The sequence below is a fragment of the Mesoplodon bidens genome (genome assembly GCF_964165515.1).
Source record: "Mesoplodon bidens genome assembly, chromosome: 16".
Taxonomy (NCBI): domain Eukaryota; kingdom Metazoa; phylum Chordata; class Mammalia; order Artiodactyla; family Ziphiidae; genus Mesoplodon; species Mesoplodon bidens.
The window spans coordinates 38,343,015-38,369,829 of record NC_138173.1 but is presented as its reverse complement, the minus strand read 5'-3'; the positions used below and the strand labels follow the sequence as shown (position 1 = coordinate 38,369,829).

The 26,815-nt window shown below is 40.0% G+C and overlaps 2 protein-coding genes across 9 annotated transcripts in view; one reads left to right on the top strand and one right to left on the bottom strand.

Moving 5' to 3' along the window:
• The first annotated feature begins 4,685 nt into the window (after positions 1 to 4,685).
• On the top strand, positions 4,686 to 20,191 carry CCNE2 (cyclin E2). Of its 8 annotated transcripts, none has more exons than XM_081214267.1 (12): positions 4,686 to 4,707; positions 6,893 to 6,932; positions 7,029 to 7,125; positions 7,213 to 7,269; positions 8,206 to 8,357; positions 9,627 to 9,762; positions 11,975 to 12,121; positions 13,401 to 13,496; positions 14,910 to 15,044; positions 17,010 to 17,121; positions 17,875 to 18,032; positions 18,681 to 20,191. In XM_081214267.1, exons 2-12 carry the CDS (start codon positions 6,919 to 6,921, stop codon positions 18,792 to 18,794), a joined length of 1,218 nt encoding a protein of 405 aa, XP_081070393.1. In that variant the 5' UTR covers positions 4,686 to 4,707; positions 6,893 to 6,918; the 3' UTR covers positions 18,795 to 20,191. The 8 variants fall into 8 exon arrangements, with proteins under 8 accessions (XP_081070393.1, XP_081070391.1, XP_081070394.1 ...); XM_081214265.1 differs by lacking the exon at positions 4,686 to 4,707 and adding an exon at positions 5,477 to 5,708; XM_081214268.1 differs by lacking the exon at positions 4,686 to 4,707 and adding an exon at positions 5,477 to 5,719.
• INTS8 (integrator complex subunit 8) overlaps positions 20,116 to 26,815 on the bottom strand; it is a 47,306-nt gene continuing 40,606 nt past the window's right edge. The window contains exons 23-27 of the mRNA XM_081214262.1: positions 26,012 to 26,062; positions 24,079 to 24,152; positions 23,935 to 23,999; positions 23,727 to 23,770; positions 20,116 to 20,316 (exon numbers count right to left, since the gene is read on the bottom strand). Of these exons, the coding sequence (XP_081070388.1) occupies positions 20,200 to 20,316; positions 23,727 to 23,770; positions 23,935 to 23,999; positions 24,079 to 24,152; positions 26,012 to 26,062 (351 nt within the window). The 3' untranslated portion in view covers positions 20,116 to 20,199. The remainder of the gene's footprint in view (positions 20,317 to 23,726; positions 23,771 to 23,934; positions 24,000 to 24,078; positions 24,153 to 26,011; positions 26,063 to 26,815) is intronic.

Below are 26,815 nucleotides of genomic sequence, written 5' to 3'. Positions count from 1 at the left end.
TAGTGCTCATTGACAGTTATTTGTTACACATCTGTTCTCCGTCCCCGACACCAGTAGAATGTAAGCTCTTGTGGACAGTCCACGCCCTGCAGTTAACGACAACAGCGCCTGGCCCAGAGCAGGCTGAGCCAATCAAGCGCCCCCCTGCCTGTTTCAACCTCCACCCGGAGCTTCTGGATTTCCAACGCTGCCGTTTATCCCTGTTCTTTCTTCGCACGGTGGACTATCATGAATCCTAGGGGGGCTGGACCAATCGTCTTTAGGGTGCCCTCTAGCTCTCACACCCTACGATGCCTTCCTTCTCAAGGGCCTCCCTCTGAGATGGCGGCCAAGGGCAGCTGCCGCAGGGCCGGCGCTCTCGGCCTAGTCTCCGTGGTGCTTCTGCAGTCTCCGAGGCCGGGAACAGTTCCGCCTCTAGAGGGCAGAGCTCAGCCGCGGCCCTGCTGGCCCGCCAAGGTGCCAGCTGCAAAGCTCTTTCAAGGCAGCGGTTACTGGAGTCTAGTTAGGAGGGCCGCCCCCAGTGAGCACACCTCTACTGCCCCCGCCATTCATCCCACAAAGGGCGCTGTGGTCAGCCAGGCCCCAGGCCCGGCGTGAGGGTCCCAGCGACGGAGGCGGCCCCTGCCCCCAGGAGCTCCCAGCAGCCCGGGAAGGGCAGTGGTAGCCGCAAGAACGAGGGGAGCGCGGAGGAAAGGGTGTAGAGAAGAGCCCTCCCTCGTGCAGGGCAGGACAGCTTCTACAGAAGGCATATTTGCGTATTAACAGATACCTGGGAGTTAGCTAGGGAAGACAGTGGAGGTGGGGAGGAGAGAGGTACAGGTGCAAAGGCCAGAAGTGAGAAGGCAGGGATGTGCAGAACAGCACCCAGGTGGACTTCCTGGGTTCGAGAGGCTCTGTGTGTTAAGTTAGGGGCTTTGGCCTTTAACCCAAAGTGATCCATAACAGGCCGGTGGCTGCGTGGGCAGATCTGTGCTTTAGAAAGAGAGCTGGGGAGATACACTGTAAGGCAGAACTGAAGGGGCAACACACGTCAGGAAACCCAGTTAGGAGATGACGGCACTAGTTGAGAGAATGGAGTCCTGAACTAAGGCAGAGGAAAAAAAGAGACTTTGGGAATGATGTGATGGTAACTGGGGGCAGCACCGCGAGGGGTGGGGGGCGGGGCTGGAGCCAGACTCTACTATGGGACTCGGGCAAATCACGTTTGTGCCTTGGCTTCCTCATCTGTAAAGTGGAAGTGACAGTAACAGTACCTGGCTCACAGTGGTGGAGGATTACAGGAGTCAATACAGTGTAAAAGCTCAGAGTAGAGCTTCACGACATCTTACTCAGGAAGTGCTAACTGTAATTATGGAGCTCAGAAAAAGGAAGAAAGGAATGCCTGGGATGACTCCCAGCACTCTGGTTTGGAAACTAGGTCTGCAGTTCTCAAAGTGTGTTCCATGGATGTCTGGGGGTCTCAAAGACCCTTTCAGGGGGATCAAAAGGTCACAACAATTTTCACAATAAATTAAGACATTTGTGTTTTTCACCGTGTTACTGTTTGCTCTGATGATGAAAGTGCAGTGGTATTTAAAACTGTTGGTGCCCTAGCACAAATCAAGGCAGTGGCACCAAACTACACTAGGAGTCATTGTACCACCACTTGCCATGTAAAAAATAAAGCCAGTTTACTGAAAAATGTTCTTGACGAGGCAATAAGGAACAGTCTGATGGGCAATCCAGTATTAAAATTTGGAAGGATTTTTCTCCTATAGTTGTGTTTTGGCTAATAGGGATAATAAGCAAGTCTAATCAAATGAGGGGAAAAGTTGTATTCCTCTCCTATTACGTGAGAAATACTGATTATCATTTAGCCACATTCATTTTTAACTTCAAATCAGCCCTATAACAATAAACAGGTATTACCCTGACCAAAGGTAGAACAACTTGAGCAACAAGATAAAGATATAAATAAATAATTGAATGACTTAATAAATGGGGGAGAAGTGACAAATCTCGCACACAGAAGAATTCCAAATAAATCATGTAGATATTTCACCCTAAAGGAGGGGGAACATAACATTCCACTCATTAGGAGTGGGCTGCACACAGTGACTTCCTTCCAAAGAGTAGGTATAGTATGGAAAGGGTAGGGGATGGGGGGAAACTTTACAAGGAGAAACCTGACAAACACTACCAGGTGATCGAGGTCAACATCAGCAGCCATAAACCACGATGATCGCATGTACCTTTGATATGATGTGATGAAAATGACACTTTACCTCTGTGATCTTCTTCCTCCAAACCCATAACCATCTAACCATGAGAAAAACTTCGGATAAATTCCCCTAGAAAGGTATCCTACAAAATATTAATATTTGACCATAATATTAATTTTAACTCCTCAAAACTGTCAATATCATCAAAAACAAGGAGAGTCTGAGAAACCGTCACAGCCAAGAGGAACCTTGAAGAGACATGACTTCTACATGTGATATCTGTATCCTGCCGCAGTAAAAAGACATTAGGGTAAAACTAAGGAAATCTGAATGATATATGGACTTTAATAATTATTATTAGCTTTGCATTATAATAATAATATAATGCATCGACACTGGTTCATATGGTAACAAAGGCACCCCACTAATACGAGATGTCAATAATGGGGGAACTATGCGGTGGTGGGGAAGGGTAGAGGAGTACACAGAAGCTCTGTTCTACCTGCTCAATTTTTCTATAAATCTAAAACTTTTCTAAAAAACAGTTTATTAATTTTAAAATCCTAATATTAATTGGGAATAATTTTCATCCATCACTCTAACCTTACAGAATTAAAGTTCTATAATGGGATATCCTATCCATAATTCAATTCAGTATTTACCAAGGTCCTATTATGTGTGCATGCCTCTGAACTGGTGGGTACTGGCTATAAAAAAAATGAACAAAACAAGGTCCAAGGCCTAGTTGGAGACAAAAGACATTTTAATTGGTAATTATGGTCCTGGGAGGTGAGCATGACTGAAGAGCACAGAGAAAGAGGTCTGGGAAGGCTTCACAGAGGAGGTATGGCACAGAAAAGGTGCAGAAACAAGAAATAACTGGGCTGGGCCTGATTTTTTTTAAATATCTGTCCTTCCAAGAATCTTTTTTTTTCTTTTCTTTTTCCTGAAAATGAAAGCACTGTAGAGGCCAATACTTTATTTACCATGGTGTTTTAACTTTGCATCTTCAATGAAGAAAGTATACTTTAGAAAATGCCAAAGTTTCTAAAATTATTACAAGTATAAAGGAATTTCATACATTTCAAAGTAAGCGAATTTTAAAACTGGGATGAGTAGAAAAAGAGGGAGCTAAAAATGAACATATACAAATATGAAACAAAGACAACATATTGAAAGATGATACCTAAAATAGGTACCCAGAAGGATAGCTACAAGAACAAAACTCTGGGAAACAGCAATTTCATAATTCGGCTTCCTGTTTTATTCAGGATCCTTAAAACTACTTCTTAATTTCTATGGGTATAAATTAGTAAGGGAGGTGGATAGGAGAGTGAAGATAGCACTTGGCATCTGCTCTATGACAGGTACACATGCAAGAGAGGGTCTCTATACACAGTATAAAATTTAATCTTTGAAACAACCCTTGAAACGAGTGTCTTCTCTTTTCTAGAGGAAACACATGCTCAGAGGGATCCAACAACTTACAGCCAGAGCAAGATGGGAAGTTCCCTCCATCTGAAAGGTAAGCACATGTTCTTTTTAGTCCCACTTGACTAAGTACTTGTAATACGGCAGAATTCACCCTGTCCGTTTCCACACAAAGCAGTCTTAGGATTGTTTTTAATTTCTTCTTTACTAGGATTGCACCCTGTTCATTTCATATTCAACGGCATGGTCCAAAGAACACTTCTAATCACGGTGTCTCAATTACAAGTAATCTACTAGTTGGCCCAGTGATGGGCATCAACACTGTAAGCTTGGTTTTCGGTTTGACTACCAAATTCACTCATGGAGGCCACCAGTTTTGCTTATGTTCAGGTCACCCGCGCTTGCTGGAAAGCCTCCCATTTCTTATTATCACGCTGTTTGCTCTCTAAGCTTTACACCGGAACAGCACGGCGTTTTGAGGTGACTACAAAAAAGGGCCAATTCACCCCTCCGAGAAAGCCATCAAAGCATCATAAATAGTATGACGTTTCTTGGGACTAACAAGACTCTGGGTCTTTTCTGATTCCATGTCACCTTGAGCAAGACTCTTATTTCCTCATGCGTAAATTTGGGAGAAAAACAATTACTCTGCCGGCGTCTCGAGACTGCGGAGGGAAAATCTTGAAAGAGGACTTTGCCCGAAGAGCACTCGTTATTTCTAGGCTCTGAGCCCCGCACGGGCGGCGCGACACAAAAGGCGCAGGGCGGGGACCCCGGGACGGTCCCCGCCGCCGCCTCCTGGTGCATCTCGGGAAGGGCTCCCGCCTGGGCCGCAACGCCGGGTCGGCGCAGGCTGCCCGGTCTCCCCGGCCTCTCCCAGCGGCTCACTCGAGTCAGGGCAGAGAGACGAACACTGCCTGCCCGCTTCCGGCCCAAGCTGCCGCGGGTTCAAGGAAGCCTTCGCAAGGCTCCTCCGACCCGGGGGTCTTTGTTCCCGCCGGCGTTCCCCAGCCCCACTGCTCCCGCCGCAAACCCAGTTTGCGGGGTATCAACGGCATGGAGATGTCCAACCTTGGTGCGCACTGGAGCGGGTCGTTAGTAGAGGCAGCGAGGGAACCCAAATTTTGGATACGGGGGAAGAGGAGGGAAACGCGTCGGACCGCCTCCTCCCATTACAGCTCGGAGGCGGTCGGTTCCCTCCCGCGCTGACGGCTCGCGCGGGCTCTGCAGGGCGCGCTGGCGGCGGCGGGGCGGGATCCAAGCCTGCACGTGGTGGAACCGTTCTCCCCGCCCGGCGTGACCCCCGGAGAGCCACTGTTCTCTTGCGGAAGGGGCAATGCCACCCTCGGCCCCGCTCCGGAGAGGTGTTTACCCTTGGGGGCCCCAGAATTGGAGGTTGAGAGGAGAGAGGGAGCGCGCGGCTTGGCGAGAGCGTTTCCTGCGCTGGAACTACTGAGTGGGAAGCCGCCAGGCAGTGGCAGGGCGGCGGGGTGCGGATGACCCACCCACGGGGAGGGTAACCGGCTCGGCGGAGAAGAGAGCGGGAAAACAGGGTTGATACGTACCTCGGTCGGCGGGCTGGAGCAAAGTGCACGACAGGCATCCCTGAGCATGGCTTCCCTGGGGTGCCACAGCCTGCCAACGGTGGTCCCAGGGGACTGGGTGGCGCGCGGGAACACACGTGGCCAGCCGCGCGCCCGGCTGTGTTTACGTTCTGCAGCCGCTCCACGTTGTGCTGCAGTCCTCGCCTCCCATTCGCCAGCCAACGCTGCGCTCCTCCCGCAGGGGCGGGCCCTCTTGGTCCCCGAGTCTCTTCGGAAAACCCGGGTTCTTGGAGGCCTAGGCGGGACATCCAGGATGCGCCAAGGGATGGGCACTTCCTAGCCACGCTATGCTCGCCCGAGCCGCCTCCACCTGGCCGTACGCCGGGGCCGGGCCGCGGCCTGATACACCCGGCGTCCGAGAGTTGAGAGAGGGAGGGGACAGAAACGTACTGGCGGGAGATGAAGCCGAGCGGCGGGGAGCCGGGCTGCGGAGGAGGAGCCTCTGAGAGACTCCCTCCTGCCGCACAGGCAGGTGAAGTTCAGGTGACCGCGGACCGAGGGCTTAGGCGAGCCGGCTCTGCGGCCCCTCGAGGTGGGCGGGCGCGGACTCACTGCAGGGCGCGCCGCGCGGGCCTGCGGACGGGTGCGCGGGGGAGGGGAGCGCACTGTCCGGAGGTGTCAGTCTGAGGCGCATGCGTGCGGGGCGGGCCTGGCCCGGCCTATATATTGGGTTGGCGCCGGCGCCAGCTGAGAGCCGAGCGGTAGCGGGTCTGGCGGTGAGGAGGTGCTTGGGCGTAGGGCGGGATGCGGGAGGAGAGAAAGCCCCCCCCTCAGGGCCGATCCATCCCGCGGGCGGGAGCCTAGGGGAGGAAAAGTGGGAGGGCTGAGAACTAGGCATCTGGGGGCGATGGGTCCCCGCGTTCCGTCCCTGTCAGGACCCTTGGCAGGGGGCCTGGGAGGCGGCGGTGGATGGAGGGCTGCCCCTAAGTGGGAGGCCACGGAAAAGCCCCTCATTCTAGGGGCTTCTCTCTGCCATCCCCATTTGGGGAGCTATCCCGCAGGAGAGAGGATGGGAGTCTGGGTCTCCTTCACGGGGAGAAAAGTTCCCCCACAAGCCCAGTTTCCCCCTTTATTAATTGAACTCCCTTTCCTTCACTCCCCATCCCCCATCTGTAGTCGGGGTCCCGGTGCCCCTCCAAGCGATGGGCAGGGTCCGGTGGGGCTGGGAAGGAGGGAAAGGAGACTGAAGGACGTGACACAAGTTCCCTCCGCCCCCTGCTTCCCCGCCACCGCCGCTCTCCAAATTGGCGCGGAACCGGCTTCTCCACAGTGTTTCGCCTCCACAACCGCCTCTCCGCGCGGCTCGGGCAGGATGGGAGGGGGGAAGTAGGGGCGCTGCCGAGGCCCCACTCGGGCTGTCCGGGGGAGAGACTGCAGGACGCAGAAGAGACCCATCTGCCTCCCTGCGCTTTCCGGGCGCTGAGGGTGGTTTGCAAATTTCTGAAGACGCTCTCATCCGGGCTGTACATTTCGCTGAGGAAATGCAGGCATGTGTCCAAAAGCATGAGTCCGAAATCATGCACTAATATACTGCAGAAATCATCGTGGTAAGACGGCTCAGGTCATCTCCTGAGGGACTTAGTTATAACCTCTGAATGGCACTTGGAGAGTACGGATGACAATGTATTTGACTCTGGTTTTTCCTCTCCCCTCCAGAGGTTTCATACACCTGAAAGAAGAGAATGTCAAGACGCAGGTAACGTTATTTGTCTTGGAGATATGTTTCAGAGTTGGCTGCTGCTTTTGAAATGCGTCACTTACTAATTAAACTTCCTTTTAAAAAACTCTATAGTAGCCGTTTACAAGCTAAACAGCAGCCCCAGCCCAGTCAGACGGATTCCCCACAAGAAACCCAGATAATTCAGGCCAAGAAGAGAAAAACGGCCCAGGTGAGTTAAGTGGGGGAAGAGAGAGAGGAGAAAGAGAAAATTCCTTGCAGGGACCTTAGTTTAACAATGGCCTTTTCTATTTTCCAGGATGTCAAAAAAAGAAAAGAGGAGAAGGTCATCAAGAAACATCAGTATGAGATTAGGGTAATGCAGAACTGGGCTAGGTTTGGGGGAAACAAATGCAGGACAAAAAAGAATAGAATTATGTTATTGCTTTGTGATAGGAAGGTTCCTCTGACACTATTAATGCCCCTCGAGGTCAGCAGGAAGGCGCTTGTCTGGGTGGTTTTTATATGCCTGAATCCTACTACAGCTACAGAGTAAGCCTTGACGCAGCTGGTTCCTCTTTGTAAATCCCTCCCTCTAGGAGCTGCCTGGTGCACCAGGGCCCGCCTAATCTGTCCAATGGACTGCTCTTTGTTCCCTCTCTGACTATAGTGGAGAGTCCTGATGGTTGCTCCTAGGGCATAAATAGGATGTGAGGTCACTGACAGACTGGCACCCAGCCCTTTGCTACCTATTCTTCCTATGTGTTGTACAAGAAGACACTTTAGAAACAGTGGTTCTCTTTGAAACCAGTATTGACTGGTGAAAGAGTCCTTTAAGTATTTAAGTAATTGTTTCCACTTTTAAGGTCTTGTCTTCCTGTATTTGAAAGTAGTGGAAGAGGCCTTAACGAGTGGGGGGTGGGGGTAGCTGTCTATGAAACAAGGTGCCCTGGCCACTATTGCTAAATATAGAGGGAAAATTTTATAATCTTGAAAGTGATTAATATTTGACTACACACGTGTTTTGTTGTTGTTTCTCCTCTCCCTCAGTACCTAACGTCTTGTATTTCCAGAATTGTATTTTGTTTAAAACATCCTACCTGTTACTCTTTATGAAGATTGAAATGAGCTATATGGTTTATTTATAAAATATGTATGTCAGCTTAAATTAGTCAGCAATGTTAGCTAATGACGGTGTTTGGGGGAAAATGTAGACTGTTTAGAAGTATTAGCTTTCATTTATAAAAGATCCAAGACAAAAGCTGGTTTCCTATTTCACAAAGATATTCTTTTTATTTTTTTTAAATGACAGAATTGTTGGCCACCTGTATTATCTGGGGGGATCAGTCCTTGCATTATCATTGAAACACCCCACAAAGAAATAGGAACAAGCGACTTCTCCAGATTTACAAATTACAGATTTAAAAACCTTTTCATTAATCCTTCACCTTTGCCTGATTTAAGGTAAGAAAAATTTCAGTAATTTAATGTCAAAGATTAAAATTTACTGATGTAATATATGGCACTATTTTGAGTTATTTTTTGCCTTCATTATAAGATAGGAAAACTTGTAGAAAAACTGCTTTTTTTTTTACTAGTCTTTAAGCATATATTATTTTATCTGACAGTAATGCTATTTGCAAATGACATGGGTATTTAAAACATTGATTCTATAACATTATTTTCACTTGCTTGCTGAAGACTAAGCCTTATCAGAAGAACTCAATCACCTTTTTAATTTATTTACTTATAGATTTATTTATTTTTGGCTGCATTGGGTCTTCATTGCCGCGCGCAGGCTTTCTCTAGTTGCGGTGAGCGGGGGCTACTCTTCATTGCTGTGCACGGGCTTCTCATTGCGGTGGCTTCTCTTTGTTGCGGAGCATGGGCTCTAGGGCACACAGGCTCAGTAGTTGTGGCTCACGGGCTCTAGAGTACAGGCTCAGTAATTGTGGCGCACGGGCTTAGTTGCTCCGCGGCATGTGGGATCTTCCCAGACCAGGGATCGAACCCGTGTCCCCTGCATTGGCAGGCGGATTCTTAACCACTGCGCCACCAGGGAAACCCTGAATCACCTTTTTAATGGAGTTTAAGTAATTTATCTAAATTGTTAACATGGAAGTATTTTAACATGTACAGCATTTTCATTTGATAGATCAGCTATTTTTATTTCTTACCGAGCCTGCTTATTAAGGTCTATACTTTTTCTAGTTAATGAATAAGAGGTACAACTTATATAAAATTTGTAGTGTAATAATTTATATTTGGCTTTAATAAGCAAATTAATGGACTCATACATTTAAACTCACCAGTCTTCCTCTTCTCCATACTGTCCCACCTTAACCCCACTGTAATGTAGTGATGATCTATTTGGAGGTGATTGAGACTGTCTCTGCTGGGATCATATGCTTTAAATATTTACTTTTTTAGTGTTGCTCTTGAGAAAACATGGTTATCATAAACAGGTGCCTTTGTATAAATAGATGGGGACTAGAAAGCACTCTTGAAATCTGTCAGTTTAGATTCTCATAGTCCCAAGTTCTTGCTGTATAATTTCATGCTAAAGAAATGGTTTCTAAAAGTAGCAATTTTTCCTGATTTACTTTAAGGGGTTGTCCTTTCAAATTCTAATTCAAAGTTGGATTTCAGTGTTTGAAAGTTGAGTTTACTCTATGTGAAACAGGTAACTCGTATATTATGTAGGTCACACAATTATTTTGCCCCCTTCCATAGCTGGGGATGTTCACAGGATGTTTGGCTAAACATGTTAAAAAAAGAGACCAGATATGTTCATGAGAAACATTTTGAAGTTCTGCATTCTGAATTGGAACCACAGATGAGGTCAATACTTCTAGACTGGCTTTTAGAGGTATGTTCCAGCAATACAAATTTCCTTTTTTGTCTGTATGATGGAAAAATATTTAGACATAAATATGCTTTCCCTGTGCCTTCATGGTATATTACCTGTTGCCAGGAGCCATTCTGGGGGGCTACTCACTGTAGTTGAGGATACCAAAATGGAAAATGACTGTCTGCTTGATAAGAGTAAAATCATGAGGACACAGCCACTAGGTCCCATACAACCCAAACCCAATTCAGAAATGGTGGTATCAGTATCACTGTGTACTAGGCACTGAGCCTGGTGCCAAGGATAACCAAGATGAACAGAATTTGACAAGGTTTTGAATTCTGCTATGCGATGTAAAGAACCAGGACTAGGCTTCAGGACCCTCAGAAGTCCTTTTCTTCATCACCAAAATCAAATTATGATTTGGAATCCTAATTTCTATATCCTAAATGATAAGGAGGCTTTGAATATCCAGTAGCCCTAAGCCCTCGAGGCTCCATGTAGCTTGCTTTTGTTATATCCCTCTGTTCCTTTCAGAAATGAGCTGTACCATTAATCTAAAGGAATAATAGTGATCCAGAAGTCCCTAAATATCTGTGCCCTAAATATCTGTGCCCTCTCTTGTTTAGGCCCATTCCCTTTCTCTGGATAATAATTCTGAAAGAATCTCTGAAATTATTGAAATGATTACTTATATTGATAACAAACTAATTTTCCCCCAACCCTTGGATATTTGCTCTGTAGTTTTCCTGTCTTTAATATAGATAGAGACAATGAACTCTAAGGGGGAACTACCACAGGCTTTTTGGTGGAGAAACACGGCAGAATAGATCTCAGAAGCTATCAGAAAAGTTCGTTAAGACTGCAAAATGTTGTCCTTTTGAGTCAGGTCATCTTATTCCTTATTCTGACTAGAAGGGAAGATTATGTTTCAATCATGTGTGTACAAGAATGTAGTTGGATTTTGACTTTTCTGAATGTCTAATGATCATAGATGCAACTTAAGCACAATTATGTTGATGTTATTTTATTTTGCCTTTTTATGTTACATTGATTTTTATTCAGTGGTTGTCTATCAAATTTTTCCCTATTTTCCCTTAAATATATGATTATATATACAAAATCAAATATAATAAATCAAATCCAGCAGAGCATTAAACTCTACTTTGTCATAGTATTTCTTTCAATCTAGGAATGCAAAAATGGTCCAACATTTGAAAATCTATTAATAGTTTAAGGGAGAAAAGTCATAAGGTTATATATCATAGATGTAAAAGATATTTTTTGAAATTCAGTATCCATTCCTGATTTTTAAATATGCAATAAACTAGGGATAGATTTCCTTAACACATTAAGTGTTTATTAGAAACTCATGTATGTCTGTCCCTCTGTTTCCTCCCTACTTCATGAAGTTATTTTGAGAATTAAAAGCTTTCCCTATATTAAGTGTGGAAATGACAGATACTACTTATTATTAATAACAATAGTGAAACATTAGGGGAATCATTATAGTCAGAAACAAGGAATAAGATAAAAATTTTGTCTATTACCATTGTTATTCATTCCGTTTTCTTCTATAATTCTTAAATGAGGTAAGAACATTGAAAGGAACAGAGTTGTCATATTGTAGTTAAATGTATATCTAGAATGATGAAGAGAATCAGTTGGAACTATTAGAGTATAAACTAAGCATAAAAACTTACTCATTTGGCATCAATAAAAATTAGATGACATATATACACTATTGACAGTATGAATAAGATAGATAACTAATGGGAACCTACTGTATAGCCAAGGGAACTCTACTCAATGCTCTGTGGTGACCTAAATGGGAAGAAAATCCAAAAAAGAGGGGATATATGTATACGTAAAGCTGATTCACTTTGCTGTACAGTAGAAACTAACACAACATTGTAAAGCAACTATACTCCAATAAAAATTAATTTTAAAAAAATTAGAAACTTATAGGAAAAAAGTACTCATCCATGGTCAGCAAAAGTGTAAATGTATCTGGGAATAAACACAGTAAGTCAATGTGAAAAAAACCTATAAAACTAAGAGGACTGTAATAGATTTACCCTATTAGCACATGTTAATTTTTCCCCCATTTTAGCTTTGGTATCCTAAAAAGCAAGTTGGGCTTCAGAAAGTGTTCTGAAATCTGGTATGCTAAGAGGTAACTTTCTAATTTGGAGAAATTAATGGAATAATATTTAAATGGATTCTTCTCTAGGTGTGTGAAGTATACACACTTCATAGGGAAACATTTTATCTTGCGCAAGACTTTTTTGATAGATTTATGTTGACACAAAAGGATATAAATAAAAATATGCTTCAACTCATTGGAATTACCTCATTATTCATTGCTTCCAAACTTGAGGTAAGTTCTCAAAGTTTATCCATAGATATATTTACCGCAAACTTTTTTTGTCTTAACCAATGCATTAATCCCAGAGAATACTATGTACCACTTTTGATATGTTAATCCTTAGGAAAGATGAGTTTTTTCCAATACATTTTCTGAACACTATGATTTGGGTGGAAGGATAATTATCATGGTTCCCTTCAAAGTATCTGAGCCTTTTATAAGTCTCTGGTTTGACTCTGGAACTAGTATCTAGGTGAAATGTTCCATGGCTAACTGTGCCAAACAAAGTGACCAACGCTGTCTCTCTACACCTAGTTATGGCACTTGGATTCAATAAAATGGTCTCTGAAACCTAATTAATCAATCAAATGCAATAAATGCTATGTTAGGTTAGAATAATGGTCTATATCCAGCCTAGTATTTTTATATCTGATGATGGTTCTAGGATAGAAGGAAACACCTTTCCTGCCTGAGATTTTCCTTCACATGATCTCAATCTACTTTTCTTAAATTCAACACATAAGGATATCATTAGTACCTTCATCTGAAATTTTTGAAGCCTGTATTGTTTTGAGGGTAGAAGAGGGACTGTGAACCATGCATTAATTTCCTTAAGTGTATTTTTCTCCTTTTCCACATTTGTCTTTTGAGCCTTAAGGGCTATCCCCCACTTCTGCCAAATTTGATGAATAAGTTTGTATTCAGTATATCCTTACCTGAAATCATACTTTGTGTTTCAGATACCTTTCTAGACTGAAATCTTGATCTTTAGCCTGTTCTTGTCTGTGGCAACCTCTCTTCTACTCCTCTGATCATTCTAGTTGTTATTCTCTGAACTGTTAAGACAGACATGTCATCAACCAAACTGCACAAATTATTGTTTGAATAACCATTCTTTTGTACTAGGATAAAGTTAATGTTTTCGATTTCTAGACCTTATTTGTTGAGTATCTTGTTTTAGTCTGATATACTAGGCAATCCTAAAACAAGTTTGGCTTTTTGTTTTAACCAGTCACTGAAATGACTGGTTAAAATAGTCTAATTGTTTATTAACTAAGATTCAAAATCAGTTCTATAAAAATGTTTCAATCAATATAGTTGGCTAATTTAGATACCCAGGTATGAAAAATATCTTTAAAGGTAAGGTTGCTTTGGCTATCGTAGAATTATTTTATTAAGATTTATAACCATTTTGTCCTTTAAAAATGAAGCCTAGATTGGTTTGTATATAATTCTTCTGTTTTAATCTCACTCTCAACTGTGCTTGATATTAATTAAATCTATTTTAAAGGAAATCTACGCTCCTAAGCTGCAAGAGTTTGCTTATGTCACTGATGGTGCTTGCAGTGAAGAGGATATCTTAAGGATGGAACTCATTATATTAAAGGTAAAAATATATCTTTATTATTTCTAGTTGCAATTTAATAACTCTGTAATTTACTAAACTCAAAGACTACAATGTTAAGTAGTCAAAACTGAGATTTTAGTATTAGGATCCAGTTCTAAGATGGGAGGGGAATTTGCTTAACCTGTAAGCTCTATTTTTCTGTATCTTTCAATTTTCCTATATTGAGAATATTATTTCTTAATTTAAAAGTGTTTAACAACATTTTCAAAACTTATAGGTAGTTAGCATAGCATGTGTATATAAATGAATTCCAACAGTGATTCTCAAGTCTTAGTTCTGATTTTCCACTTCTTCCAGCAGGTGGAGAATGAGAATTATTTCACTGCCTTTTTTCTTTTCTATATGCATGGGAAGGGCTGTTAATAGAAGGGTAGAGGAAAGAAGCATTAAGATGTTTAATTGGGCCTTGAATTAGAGATTAAACGGTGAATGTTAGCTACTAGAAAGTGTGTTACGAAATTTGAGCATCTTGGTTTTATAAATAAGACACAAGAAAACACAATCAATATGACTTTCGTTTACATGATTATAAACTATATACATTATAATATAAATGTATGTTTATAAACATTCAGATTGATAGCTCTGTAAGAATGGGATCTTGTTGGCATGGTGATATTGTTCTTTTTAAAAGAAATTTTTTTATTGAAATATACTTGATTTTCAATGTTGTGTTAGTTTTAGTTGTACAGCAAAGTGATTCAGTTATATATATATATATTTTTTTTCAGATTCCTTTCCATTATAGGGTATTATAAGACATTGAATATAGTTCTATGTTCTAGTAACAAAGTTATCCAGATTCAGACTTGTAGTATAAGGAGGATATATAATGGGAAGATGGAATTCTCTGGGTGGTCCTACAGGCATTAAGACTCTCTGTTCTCTCCTAATTATGTTTGACTTCTTATAAAAGGTAAAGTCCCAGGGCTTCATGGAGAGAAAGATATCATAAATTAGGATTTGTCTTTTTTTTAGCTTTTACATGTTGAACAGAAGCCATTATAGATCACAGAAAGAAAAAGTATAGAATCAGTTCTTCGGAGATCTGAATGGAATTAGCTGTGGAGTTACTGAATAAAATTAAAAGGGCAGTTTCGATAAAGAATACATTTGGAAGACGAGGGGCTACAAGAAGTGAGAAAAGTAGGAATGAAAAATAGGTCCAAGGAACTTTGTCAATAAAGATAACTAGAGAATAATAAAGGGGTCTGTATCAATAATAGACTAAAACACAAGCAGCTTTAGATTGTGAGGTATCTATAAATAGTTATGAAAATAGGAAGAAATATGCCCAAAGCAAAAAGTTTCTTAAATGACTATTTAAAGAAGTACCTATATAATGTGATATATACCTACATTTATTAACAGGCATTTTAATTTCATTAACAGGCTTTAAAATGGGAACTTTGTCCTGTAACAGTCATCTCCTGGCTAAATCTCTTCCTCCAAGTTGATGCTCTTAAAGATGCTCCTAAAGTTCTTCTACCTCAGTATTCTCAGGAAAAGTTCATTCAAATAGCTCAGGTATTGGTATTTTTATTGAATATTTGCTAGTGTTTTTAATTACAGGTTTTGTTTAGTGTATTTATAGAGCTAAATAGGCTACACAACACAATGACAGCACACTGAATTAAATTCATGCCTTAACTGACTAGAACAAAACTTCCGATGCATAAAATTCTGTCCCCAGTATTTACACTGCTTACTGAAAATTCTAGAAAACAAAGTTTTAAAACGTGCATTTAATATATTATGAGCACTTTTTACTCTTTAGGAGTATGAGGTAGAGAGGTAAATACCTCTTTTTGATGTAACATGGGGAAAGGTATTTTTCAGCCAGTTGTTTCAGGTTTTATAATAGTATGAAATTATTCTGTAAAATTATCTTACTCTCTTATATTTGAATACACAGGGAACCTATTTTATGTGTTAAAATCACCTAATTTAGTTATAACATTATTTAAAAATTTAAGTTTAAATTAAACTTTCCTAGGCCAGTGTATAACAAATATTCTAAGAAAGTAATTACAGGAGGAGGGTACCAATCTTTCCTGCCTGCTTCTCATAAGTAGGATCTTAAGGCTGCTGTACCTGCCATACATAAGTGAAGACACCCAGATTCTTACTCTGTGTAGGATGTGAAAATCTTACACATGGAATTGAAGAAACTGTGGTACTCTGGATGGGTTTTAAGTAACCTACGTTGAAATGCAACTTGTGTTTTAAATCTAGTAAACTCATTACGAACATTAAAACTGGAGAACCAGTAAATATATCAGAATTGGTTCATTTTGTAGAACTTTCTAATGAAGTCATATTAATTTTTTCCCTCAGATTTCCTAGCATCCCAGATTATCCTAGGCAGCTAAACGCTTTTGATAGGGCAAACCTTTGATAAGCTGATAAACAGTGTGGAAAGTTTCTAGAGGTATATAATAGTGATAATTCATTTCCAACTCCTCTACTTGTGTTTCTGTCTTCTGGACCCATGGGGACAAAAATAAGTTTTTTTGTTTTCTGGGTTTTTTTGTTTTTTTCTTTTGCGGTATGCGGGCCTCTCACTGTCACGGCCTCTTCTGTTGCGGAGCACAGGCTCAGCGGCCATGGCTCATGGGCCCAGCCGCTCCACGGCATGTGGGATCTTCTCAGACTGGGGCGTGAACCCATGTCCCCTGCATCAGCAGGCGGACTCTCAACCACTGCACCACCAGGGGAGCCCCCAAAATAAGTTTTATTTCACTGGACAGGTATCACCTCAGGCCTCTGAAATCTAACCTTTTTACACAATTTCACTGATCGTTGTTCAGATCTCTTATTGCCTGGATTGTACTACCTGTTAACTCATCTATTTAGAAACATGTTCCCTTCTTGTGTTTCTGCTTCACCATAGTCTAAGGGATTGTTCTTAAAATGTAATTTCCCTGATTTAAAATCTTCTAGTAATTTCAATAATCAGTCAGAACTTTGAAGTTCTGACTTCTTAAAGACCCTTTATGATCTAACCTAGGCCATGCCTCTCCAGCAACCCTCTTTTTTTAAAATAATGAAGGAAAGATATTCCTTATTTCATATTTTTTACCTTATGTATTCTGAACTACTTGAGTTCCAAAGAAGAGTAATCCTTTCTCATTTATCTTTGTAAATTCTGTTTCCTATATCTAGAACATTCTCTACCTCCCAGTCTTCCTGGCTACCTTGTATTTTAAGACTCATTTAAGTAGAAGTCTTCCCTGTCTTCCCCACTCTGGATCAGGTGCACTTCCTAATAGTACACATCATGCTATATCGTAACAGTCCTTTACTTGTTTATTAACAAGACTGAACTTCCTTCAGGGTGGCAGCTTATTTCTCTTTGGATCCCTGTAGTTTTAGCAATTCTTGGCATATGGTCCACATCATAAGCAATCTAAACCGTTAGCTGACTCATGTTTAGCGGTGACATGTAGTACTCGTCCTTCTCCTAAATTCTTATACTTTTTCCTCTGTTAGCTTTTAGATCTGTGTATTCTTGCCATCGATTCATTAGAGTTCCAGTACAGAATACTCGCTGCTGCTGCCTTGTGCCATTTTACCTCTCTTGAAGTGGTTAAGAAAGCCTCAGGTAAGACAGTATATTTTGTTCTCTTCTTACCCATTCACAAATTTTAAAGGCACTTTTTGAACTTAGCATCCTGCTAAACAAGAATTTAAAATTTTAATGGAAAAAAGTTAGCAGTTTAGCGATTATCTTCCCTTCTATTAGAAGTACTTTCTAATCCTCAATATATATCCACAAACAAAAAATAAGGTCAAATGGAATTTAAATCCAGTTGAAGTTAGTCAATGTAATTATAGCTCCGCATTAAAGAGTTCTTTGGGTTTTGACAATTTCAATTTCCCGTGTAGCAGGTACTGGCTAAGAAGCTCTAAGTCTTTTTCTCCCTCAAAATAGTCACATTATAAACGTATTTGAGAGTGATAGTCTGTTTTGACTTGCTAAACTTTTTTTTTTAATTTAAGTATAGTTGATTTAAAACGTTGTGCCAATCTCTGCTGTGCAGCAAAGTGACTCAGTTATACATATAGAGACATGCTTTTTTTATATTCTTTTCCATTATGGTTTATCACAGGATATTGAATACAGTTCTCTGTGCTATACAGTAGGATCTTGTTGTTTATCCATCCTATATACAGTAGTTTACATCTGCTAATCACACATAAACTTGTTGATTTTGGTTTATATTATGTGCTTGTCTTGGTTTCCTTTTTTACATGAATTTTAAATTAACTGTCTTTAAATTCTGAAGCACAAGCAAATAAGTAGGCATATGTTTCTGATGTAACCTTCACATTTTTCTAACTTTTCTTTATCTAGGTTTGGAATGGGACAACATTTCTGAATGTGTAGACTGGATGGTGCCTTTTGTCAGCACAGTAAAAAGTACTAGCCCAGTGAAGCTGAAGGTTTTTAAGAAGATTTCTATGGAAGACAGACACAATATACAGACACATACAAATTATCTGGCTATGATGGTATGTTTCTTTCTTGTAGTTTTTTGGTCTTACTATTTGGTAAGTCACTGAAACTGATAGTAAGGATACTACAGAATAATATTTCAAGCAGTTATATAAGATGGTAAGGGGACAGAAAGTTCCAATGGGCACACTGATTTCAAAATGTAGAAAAGCTGATAAAATAACTTTGAAGTCAAAGCAAGATTTATGAAGTGTCTCGAGATTAATGCCAATAGTCCAGGTAAGAGTTTTTAAAAATACAAGTTGCAGGCAGTTGAACCTCTAAAATATGACTAATCGGCTTCCCTGGTGGCGCAGTGGTTGAGAGTCCGCCTGCTGATGCAGGGGACACGGGTTCGTGCCCCGGTCTGGGAAGATCCCACATGCTGCGGAGCGGCTACGCCTGTGAGCCATGGTCGCTGAGCCTGTGTGTCCAGAGCCTGTGCTCCGCAACAGGAGAGGCCACAACAGTGAGAGCCCCGCGTACCGCAAAAAATAAATAAATAAATAAAAATATGACTAATCACGGTTGCAAACATAAAGAGACGATTATATTAGGCCTAAGTAGTCTCAAATTAGTACACAGAAGTCTTGTTTGACTTTGTTTTACCATATCAATGCTTTATCTTAGCTGCTAACCTCTGCATGATTTCTTCACATGTACAGGATGAAGTAAATTATATAAACACCTTCAGAAAGGGGGGACAGTTGTCACCAGTTTGCAATGGAGGCATTATGACACCACCGAAGAGCACTGAAAAACCACCAGGAAAACACTAAAGTTAACTGAGCAAACAAGTTGGAACTGATGAAGCGCTGCGCAGCATTTCATAGAACTTAACTACTTAAGTTTTACAGGAAAATCGTGCTGTGGCTGTCCTGGCTGATTCAGAAGTTTCACTGGCATTCTTTGATTTAAAAAACCACTTAAAATTGGCACTAAGGAGGACATTTAATTCCTATGTTCGCTGTTTAAAGAAACAGCAGGACTTGTTTACAAAGATGACTTCATTCCCAACACTGACTGGAGAGAAGCCAGCCATGACTCATGACATAAGAATTTTTTTGATACGGTGTTGCTATGTTTATCTTGATAAACTAGGAATTTCATCATTGGAGTTTTTGACTAGATAAGTGCTACCTTAAAGGGTACATTAAGTGATACAGTACTTTGAATCTAGTTTTTAGATTCTCAAAATTTATAAACTCTTAACTAGTGCAATTTGGTTCTTGAAAATAAAATTTAAACTTGTTTACAAAGGTTTAGTTTTGTAATAAGGTGACTAATTTATCTATAGCTGCTGTAGCGAGCTATTATAAAACTTGAATTTTTAAAAATGGTGAACTTTAATCTATTTGACTATGTTTATTTGCCTTGCCATCACATTTTTAACCAGTAAATCTTAGATGAACATGGTGTTTAAACTGTGCTCTAAACAGTGGGAATACCAAAGAAATTATAAACAAGATAAATGCTGTGGCTCCTACATGGGGCTTTGACGTATAAGTTGCTTTATAATAACGTTTTCGTACATCACAATTTGAGCGAAAAACTTAAGTACCCTTTCAAACTATTTATATGAGAAAGTCACTTTATTACTCTAAAAAAAAATCTTTAGGGTTATCTCAATTTAGTGTGACTAAGGCTTTATTTATGTTTGCAAAACTGCTAAGGTCCTTTTTAAATTCCTACATTATGAGTTAAGGACAGTGTCAAAGTGATAAAGCTTAACACTTGACCTAAACTTGTATTTTCTTAAGGCAGAAAAGCAGTAAATGTATACGACTCCTAGGAATCTATTTATTTTAAAAAAAAAAAAAAAACCTTGACATAAGAACTTGCTGTATATAGCTACTTGTACATAAATATTTTAGTTTTTTAAAAATGAAATTTCAGCCTCAAAAGTGGATTTGATTAGAAAAATTATACTAGATTACTAGTTTATTCTGTTACTGGACATGTGAATCTCTTCTTCCTTTGAAGAAATTATAAATTTAAGCTATTGTTATGGTGTGAAGTCTTCTGTAGAGTTTTTGTTTTTAAACTAATATGTTTCAGTATTTTGTCTGAAAAGAAAACGCCACTAAATATGTAAATATGTATTATATAAACTTAATCTTTTAATACTGTTTATTTTTAGCCCATTGTTTAAAAAATAAAAGTTAAAAAATTTTAACTAACTGCTTAAAAGTAAAGTTTTGCCATTGCTTGAAGAAACTTTTTTTTCCTTCTCTGCGCTGCCAGCTGTAACACTTCTTCTGGGTTGCTTGCGTTCAATTCTGTCTGGCCGATGGCTTTGATCTTCCAAAACAGAAAAGTGATGTTGTTAGAGGTCTGGTCAAAAACAAAGTTTTGCTACAAAATATAAAACTACCTACTCGCTAACAATGATAAACTGAACGTCTAATTGTAGATGCTAAGAGGTGTAGAAGAAATTAACATAAAGACTGACTGGAGCCACTCAAGGAAAAGATCAATTACTGAACCATAGTTTGTGGAATTATCTTCAGTAACATTAAGTAAATTCATGTAAATTTATTTGACTAAAAATACCAGTAAAGGGACTTCCCTGGTGGTCCAGTGGCTAAGACTCCATGCTCCCAGTGCAGAGGGCCCGGGTTCGATTCCCTGGTCAGGGAACTAGATCCCATATGCTGCAACTAAAGATCCCACATGCTGCACCTAAGACCTGGTGCAGCCAAATAAATAAAATATTTTTTAAAAAACAGTAAATAAACTCTACATGTAATCTGACACATTTTTACAATTAAGACTCCTACAAAATAACTTGAAATATCAAAATTCATGTTTCAGGCTTCACTTTTTTAATATGTAAAAAATATCTAGTTTGCTCAGCACTATAATATATAGTGACCCTTCTCTTTCATGATTAGAAATACTTGAGCCTGATAAAAATCCGTAATAGTATTCTGCCATGGAGTGTTTTGTGAGAGCATGTTTTAGGACCTTAAAATTACCTTTTGTTTAAAGAAGTTCCAATATATATATATATATATATTTTTTTTTTTTTAAACAACAAAGACTATTCTCATAGGTAGCTTGAAGGGAGCTAAGACTATCCAGAAATGATCACCAGTTAGGTTAGCGGGTAGGAGGAATTGCGGATGATGCCATTTCCATATGAAAGAATACATGTAGAAAAACCTAGTAGTGGGGTATAACTAAAGAGTTATTTCAGACAAAGTACCCTGAAGACGACTGGCTATAAAAGTTCAAAGTGTAAGACAGAAATTGAAACAGGAGCCAGATATTTGAGAGAAATAACACATCCTAGGTGGGTAGTGGTCAAAACCATGAGTGGATGAGGTTACCTAGGAAGAATGTAGGGCAATCAGAAAATACCCAAGGACTAACTTATTGGGAAAACCAAGTTTAAGGGGTAGACAGAGGGAAATACCCACAAAGAAGAAAAGGCAGAAGAGTCAGGGAGAAGAAATGAGTAAAAATGCCAGGGAAGCCAAAGGAATAAAGAATTTCAAGAAGGAAGGAGTGTAAACAACAGGATAAAGACTGAAAAGTATTCACTGGCTTTGGCATTTGGTGACCCTTGAGAACAGTTAGAGTGGGGATGGCAGAAGTCAAATTGTATTGGATCAAAGAGCTTTAAAAAGCTAGGCAGAGAAGGGATGAGAGAGAGGTGGAGTACAGTCAAGAGAAGTTTCTATTAAGGATGAAATAGTTTACAGGTATGGGAGTGATTGACAATATAGGAGAGGAGATAACTGAAAGGGACAATCACTGAAAGGATAGAATCAAAAGCATAAAAACTTGTCTTCATCAAGGAGTAGCATAAGCTTTTACTGACTAAAAGCGTGGACTTAACAATGAATACAGTTGTCAATTATCTTGAAGGTGGAAAACAGGGACCTGCAACAGGAATGTGAAGCTGGCACTCACGGGGCCACAACTCCCAAGACTATAACTTTCACAAGGACGGAGGCTGATCAGTCTTTTTTTCTGGTCTACTCCAAACAGACAAGGAAGTTACTGAAAATGGAAAAGGGAGAGAGGACAGGGGCTTAATAGGGTGAAAGTCTAAAATATTCCCTAAAAAAGAATGCAGACCACTGACCACTGGCAGGTAAACAAAAGAAATGAGCGGCCAGCTAAGGTTGGAGGCCATGGTTTGGTAGTGGCACAAGTTTATACAGTTGTAGGATTTTTTTTTTCCAACAGAACTCAGTGGCTCAGGGGAAAAAAGCATAAATTTTTGAACTGATTCAGGGTTGGGACTTTTCCAGATGAAGCAAAAGACAAAAAAGCAAAGATGCTGAAAATATTAATCAGAGTCGTCCTGACAGTCAACCATAGGTAGAAGGGGTTCCCAAATCTGGTTTATAATCAGAACTACCTGGGAAAACTAAAAAACTGGATCCCAGGGTCTCATCTCAGATCAAATGAATCAGTATCTCTGAGAGTACACAGGCCAGTATTTGCTGTACTCAAGGTCAGTAGGGAAGGAACGGAAGTTGGAAAAGGGCTGACAGACTGGGGAAAACTTGGTCATGAACTTGAACATCTCACTGATCATGAGGATCATGGGAGCCCAGAAGTAAGAAAGGGATAGATTACTGGCACAGAGATCTTACGTAAAGCAATTCTGACAAAAAGGCCTGGCCATGGGTGGCTGATGAAGAGTAAAGGTGATAATGGAAGTGCCAGGGGTGTTGGATAAGTTGATCACATGTCATTTGATGCATGCAGAGGAACAGCCAGGTAGTTGTTTAGATGAGCTAGTAAGGAGGTAGGTGTAAGCTTCCAAGGAGAAAGGGCTTAAAAAATGATACAAGTAGAGACAGCCTAGAAATGCCATCAGGGAACTGGGAAATTTTCAGCATTGCCTTCCAGCCCTGGATAAGTTGGAAATGGGAGAATGAGTAGTCTCCAATTAAGTGGAACTGGCACCATATTCTTTTTCCTCTTTTTTTTTTTTGAAAGATGCTGTTGTTATTCTGTTTCCTCTAAATAATGGCCATACAATTTAGTCCAAGTACAAAGCTTTAAAGGACACTTAATAAATGGCATATTCTTTTATTAATGAGTGAAAGAGCAAAGAGAAAACATATATGGTAACAGTGACACAGCAAATGTTAGGCTTGTAAAAATGACCATGAATTTGTAATGTTTTGGTTTACAAGTCAAATTTAAATAAATAATTCATCCATCAAGTAACTACTGAGCATCTATTATTTGCCAGACACCATTCTAGGTTATCAACTGTGACACAACCAATTCCTACCCTCATGGGGAAACAGCCAATAAATAAGTAAATATACAGTATGTCAGTCGTAGATAAGTGCTACGGAGAAAAGTTTTAAAAGGGAAATGAGAATAAAAGTGTTGGAGGGAAAGGGGGAGAGACACTGCTATTTTATAAGATGGTCAGGAAAGGACAATTACTTCTTAAGAAGGTGACATGTGAGAAGAGACCTGAGGGAAGTTAAAAGAATGTTCCTGAAAGAGAAAATTTCACAGGCCATTCGGTAGTGAATGTTCTTGGCATGTTCAAAGAACAGTAGGGGTATTGGTGTAGAAGTTAGCAAGGGAGAGTCGAATGAATTGCTAGAGGTCAAGTCACGTGCGGCCTTGCAGGCCATTGTAAGGACTTTGATGCTGTATGAAACAGGAAATAGTTTAGTATTAGGGAAATTAAGCACATCATTGAAGAATCAAGGCATAAAATAACTTACCGCAATTTGTCTTTTATCTGTTTCTCCTCTTTTGTGATGAAGATCTAAATGAATTAGTTAAGAATAATAAATTTGATACTATTAGATATCACGATAGATTCTCAACTGTTCTTTGTTTTTTATTTAGAAACTACACAATATTAAATACTTCTTTAATTTACAGAAATGAATTGTTCTAACATCACACACATATGTTGATAAAGGATACAAGTCAAGTATTCCAAAATGGTAACATCCCATATGTAGTCATAGTAGGAGTCCATAGCATCATGACTGAAAAACAGAACTCAGTTACTTCCTCTTTCTAAGCAGAAAAATTTCAACTTCGTTTTATTTCAAAAACCATTCATACCTGTTTTGTTCCTGCAGTGATTTAAAGGCTGTTTTGTAGTCAATCTCTCTGAGGAACTGACATAAAATTGCCACCTACATAAAAAAAGAATTGAAAATGGTTTCATGTAACTAGTATCAACAATGACTACTGGTCTTGGAGCAGTAATTTTTAGTGATTCTCATGTCAAGAGTATATTATTTAATTTAAGAGGCCTCGCAGATCAGGCTGAGTGGATCAGCTGATATGTATGGAATCCATCCAATTTTAATTGTAAAAAACCCTTACACAAGTGTCTGTCTGCCCAACATTTTCTTCCCCTGTGACCTAAATCATAAATTTTTTGAGCTTTATCTGAATGAGAAGCTGGCAAAAAGCCAGTTTAGAAAACTGAAGGGAATGGAAAACAGCCAAACAAAAGTGTCAAACATTCAAGGACATATAGAAGATCCAATTAAACCTTTCACAGCTGGCAAGTACAGAAGCTCATTTTGGCAAAATGTAGGCCTGCTTAACACTGAAAACAGATCCATTTCAGTCATGTATGTAGGTCATAATGCTGATCTCTTTTTTAAGTATTTAAAGATTTCTAAATTGATTATTATTCACATACCATAACGTAAAACACTTTCAGAGTATAAAATACAGTGGTTTTTAGATTATTCACAAAATTGTACAACCATCACCGCTTATAAGTCTAAAACATTTCATTACCCACCCCCTGCAAAAAAAACAAAAAGCTCCATACCCATTAGTAGTCAGTCTCCGTTCCTCCCCTACCTCTCCACCCCGCAGTCTCTGGCAACCACTAATCTATATTCTGACCCTATAGATTTGCCTATTCTGGACATTCCAAATGAATGAAATCATACAATACAAAGCCTTTTGTATCTGGCTTTTTTTTTTTTTTTTTTGCGGTATGCGGGCCTCTCACTGTCGTGGCCTCTCTGTGCTCCAGACGCGCAGGCTCAGTGGCCACGGCTCACGGGCCCAGCCGCTCCGCAGCATGTGAGATCTTCCCGGACCGGGGCACGAACCCGTGTCCCCTGCGTCGGCAGGCGGACTCTCAACCACTGCGCCACTAGGGAAGCCCGGTATCTGGCTTTTTTTTACTCAACATAAAACTTCCAGGATTCGTCCCTGTTGTAGCATATATCAGTACTTCACTCCTTTTTATGGCTGAATAATATTCCATTGTGTGTGTGTGTATGTGTGTGTGTATATATACATATATATATATATATATATATATATACATATATATATATATATATATATATATATATACACACACACACACACACCAAATCTTGTTTATCTATTCATCAGCTGATGAACATTTGGGTTGTTTCCACTTTTTGGCTATTATGAATAATGCTGCTATAAACATCTCACATACAAATTCTTCTGTGGACATACATTTTCAGTTTTCTTGGTTATATACCCAGGAGTGAAACTGCTGGGTCATATGGTAGGTAATTCAATGTTTAACTTCTTGAGCAAGCACCAAATTGTTTTCCAAAGAGGTTGCCCCATTTTATATTCCAACCAGCAACATATGAGGGTTCTAATTTCTCCACATCTTCACCAATACTTGTTACTATCTTTCAGTTACAGCCTCCTTGTGAGTGTGAAGTGATATCTCATTGTGGTGCTTACATTTCCCTAATGATTAATGTACATATCTACTTTTAAATATAAGAAAACATACTTGAGAATGCTTTTTCTATTTATAAGGTTCAAAGACCAATGTCTTCTAACCCATACTTTCATTTTAGTTAAAATTCTGTAAACTACTTTAAAAAATTTAAAGAACATGCAAATTCTTAAATACCATAAATTTAAGCAATTATGATACGGAAAATAAAAGCTACTTCCCAGTCCAATGCCTTATATGTATTATAAACTCTAATATTCATGAAAACAGACCAGCATCATAATATTATATACTAACCTGTGTGTGGCAATTCAGCAAAGAACAGCACTTTATCATTCGTTTTATTACCTACAAAAACAAAATTCTGGTTACTTTCAAAAACTAGTTAATGTCAATTGTAACAAATGTACCACTCTGATGTGGGATGTCAATCGTGAGGTAGGTTGTACATGTATGGGGACAGGAGGTACATGAAAACTCTGTATTTTTCACTCAGTTTTGCTATGAATCTAAAACTGCTCCAAAAAATAGAACTTTTAAGTTAAAAAAATCTAGTTATTAAAAAATTTTAAATCTTATTTCAAAAGCCACCATTGTAAATATTTTAAAATGCCATTTATTAAATTATGATATTGGTGGCCTAAACCAGAGGAAAGGGTAATGCATACTGAGAGAAAGTTAACAAAATTTGAGATTTAGGAGGCAGAATCAATATGCCTTGAAGGCTGAATGGATGTTGGTGGGAGGGTTAGTAAAGAAAAGAGGATGACACTCAGGATTTATGCTTGGTCAACTCAAAGGGCTAAACAAAGGTGACTGTTATTTCGGTGGGGTCTTCTGTTTTTGTTTTTGTTTTGGTGTGGGAAGGTCATCAGGAGGAGAGACTGGTAGAGTAAGACACTGAATCAGAGGACTTCCCTGGTGGTCCAGTGGGTAAGACTCCGTGCTCCCAATGCAGGGGGCCCGGGTTCGATTCCTGGTCAGGGAACTATATCCCACACGCATGCTGCCAACTAAGAAGGAGTTCTCATGCCTCAACTAAGAGTCTTTATGCTGCAGTGAAGAGCCTGCAAGCCGCAACTAAGACCTGGAGCAGCCTAA

Coding starts and splice junctions, on each gene's coding strand:
- CCNE2 (XM_081214267.1), top strand. Junction 13,497..14,909: donor TGGAACTCATTATATTAAAG/GTAAAAATATAT, acceptor TTTCATTAACAG/GCTTTAAAATGGGAACTTTG. Junction 15,045..17,009: donor AGTTCATTCAAATAGCTCAG/GTATTGGTATTT, acceptor TTCCTCTGTTAG/CTTTTAGATCTGTGTATTCT.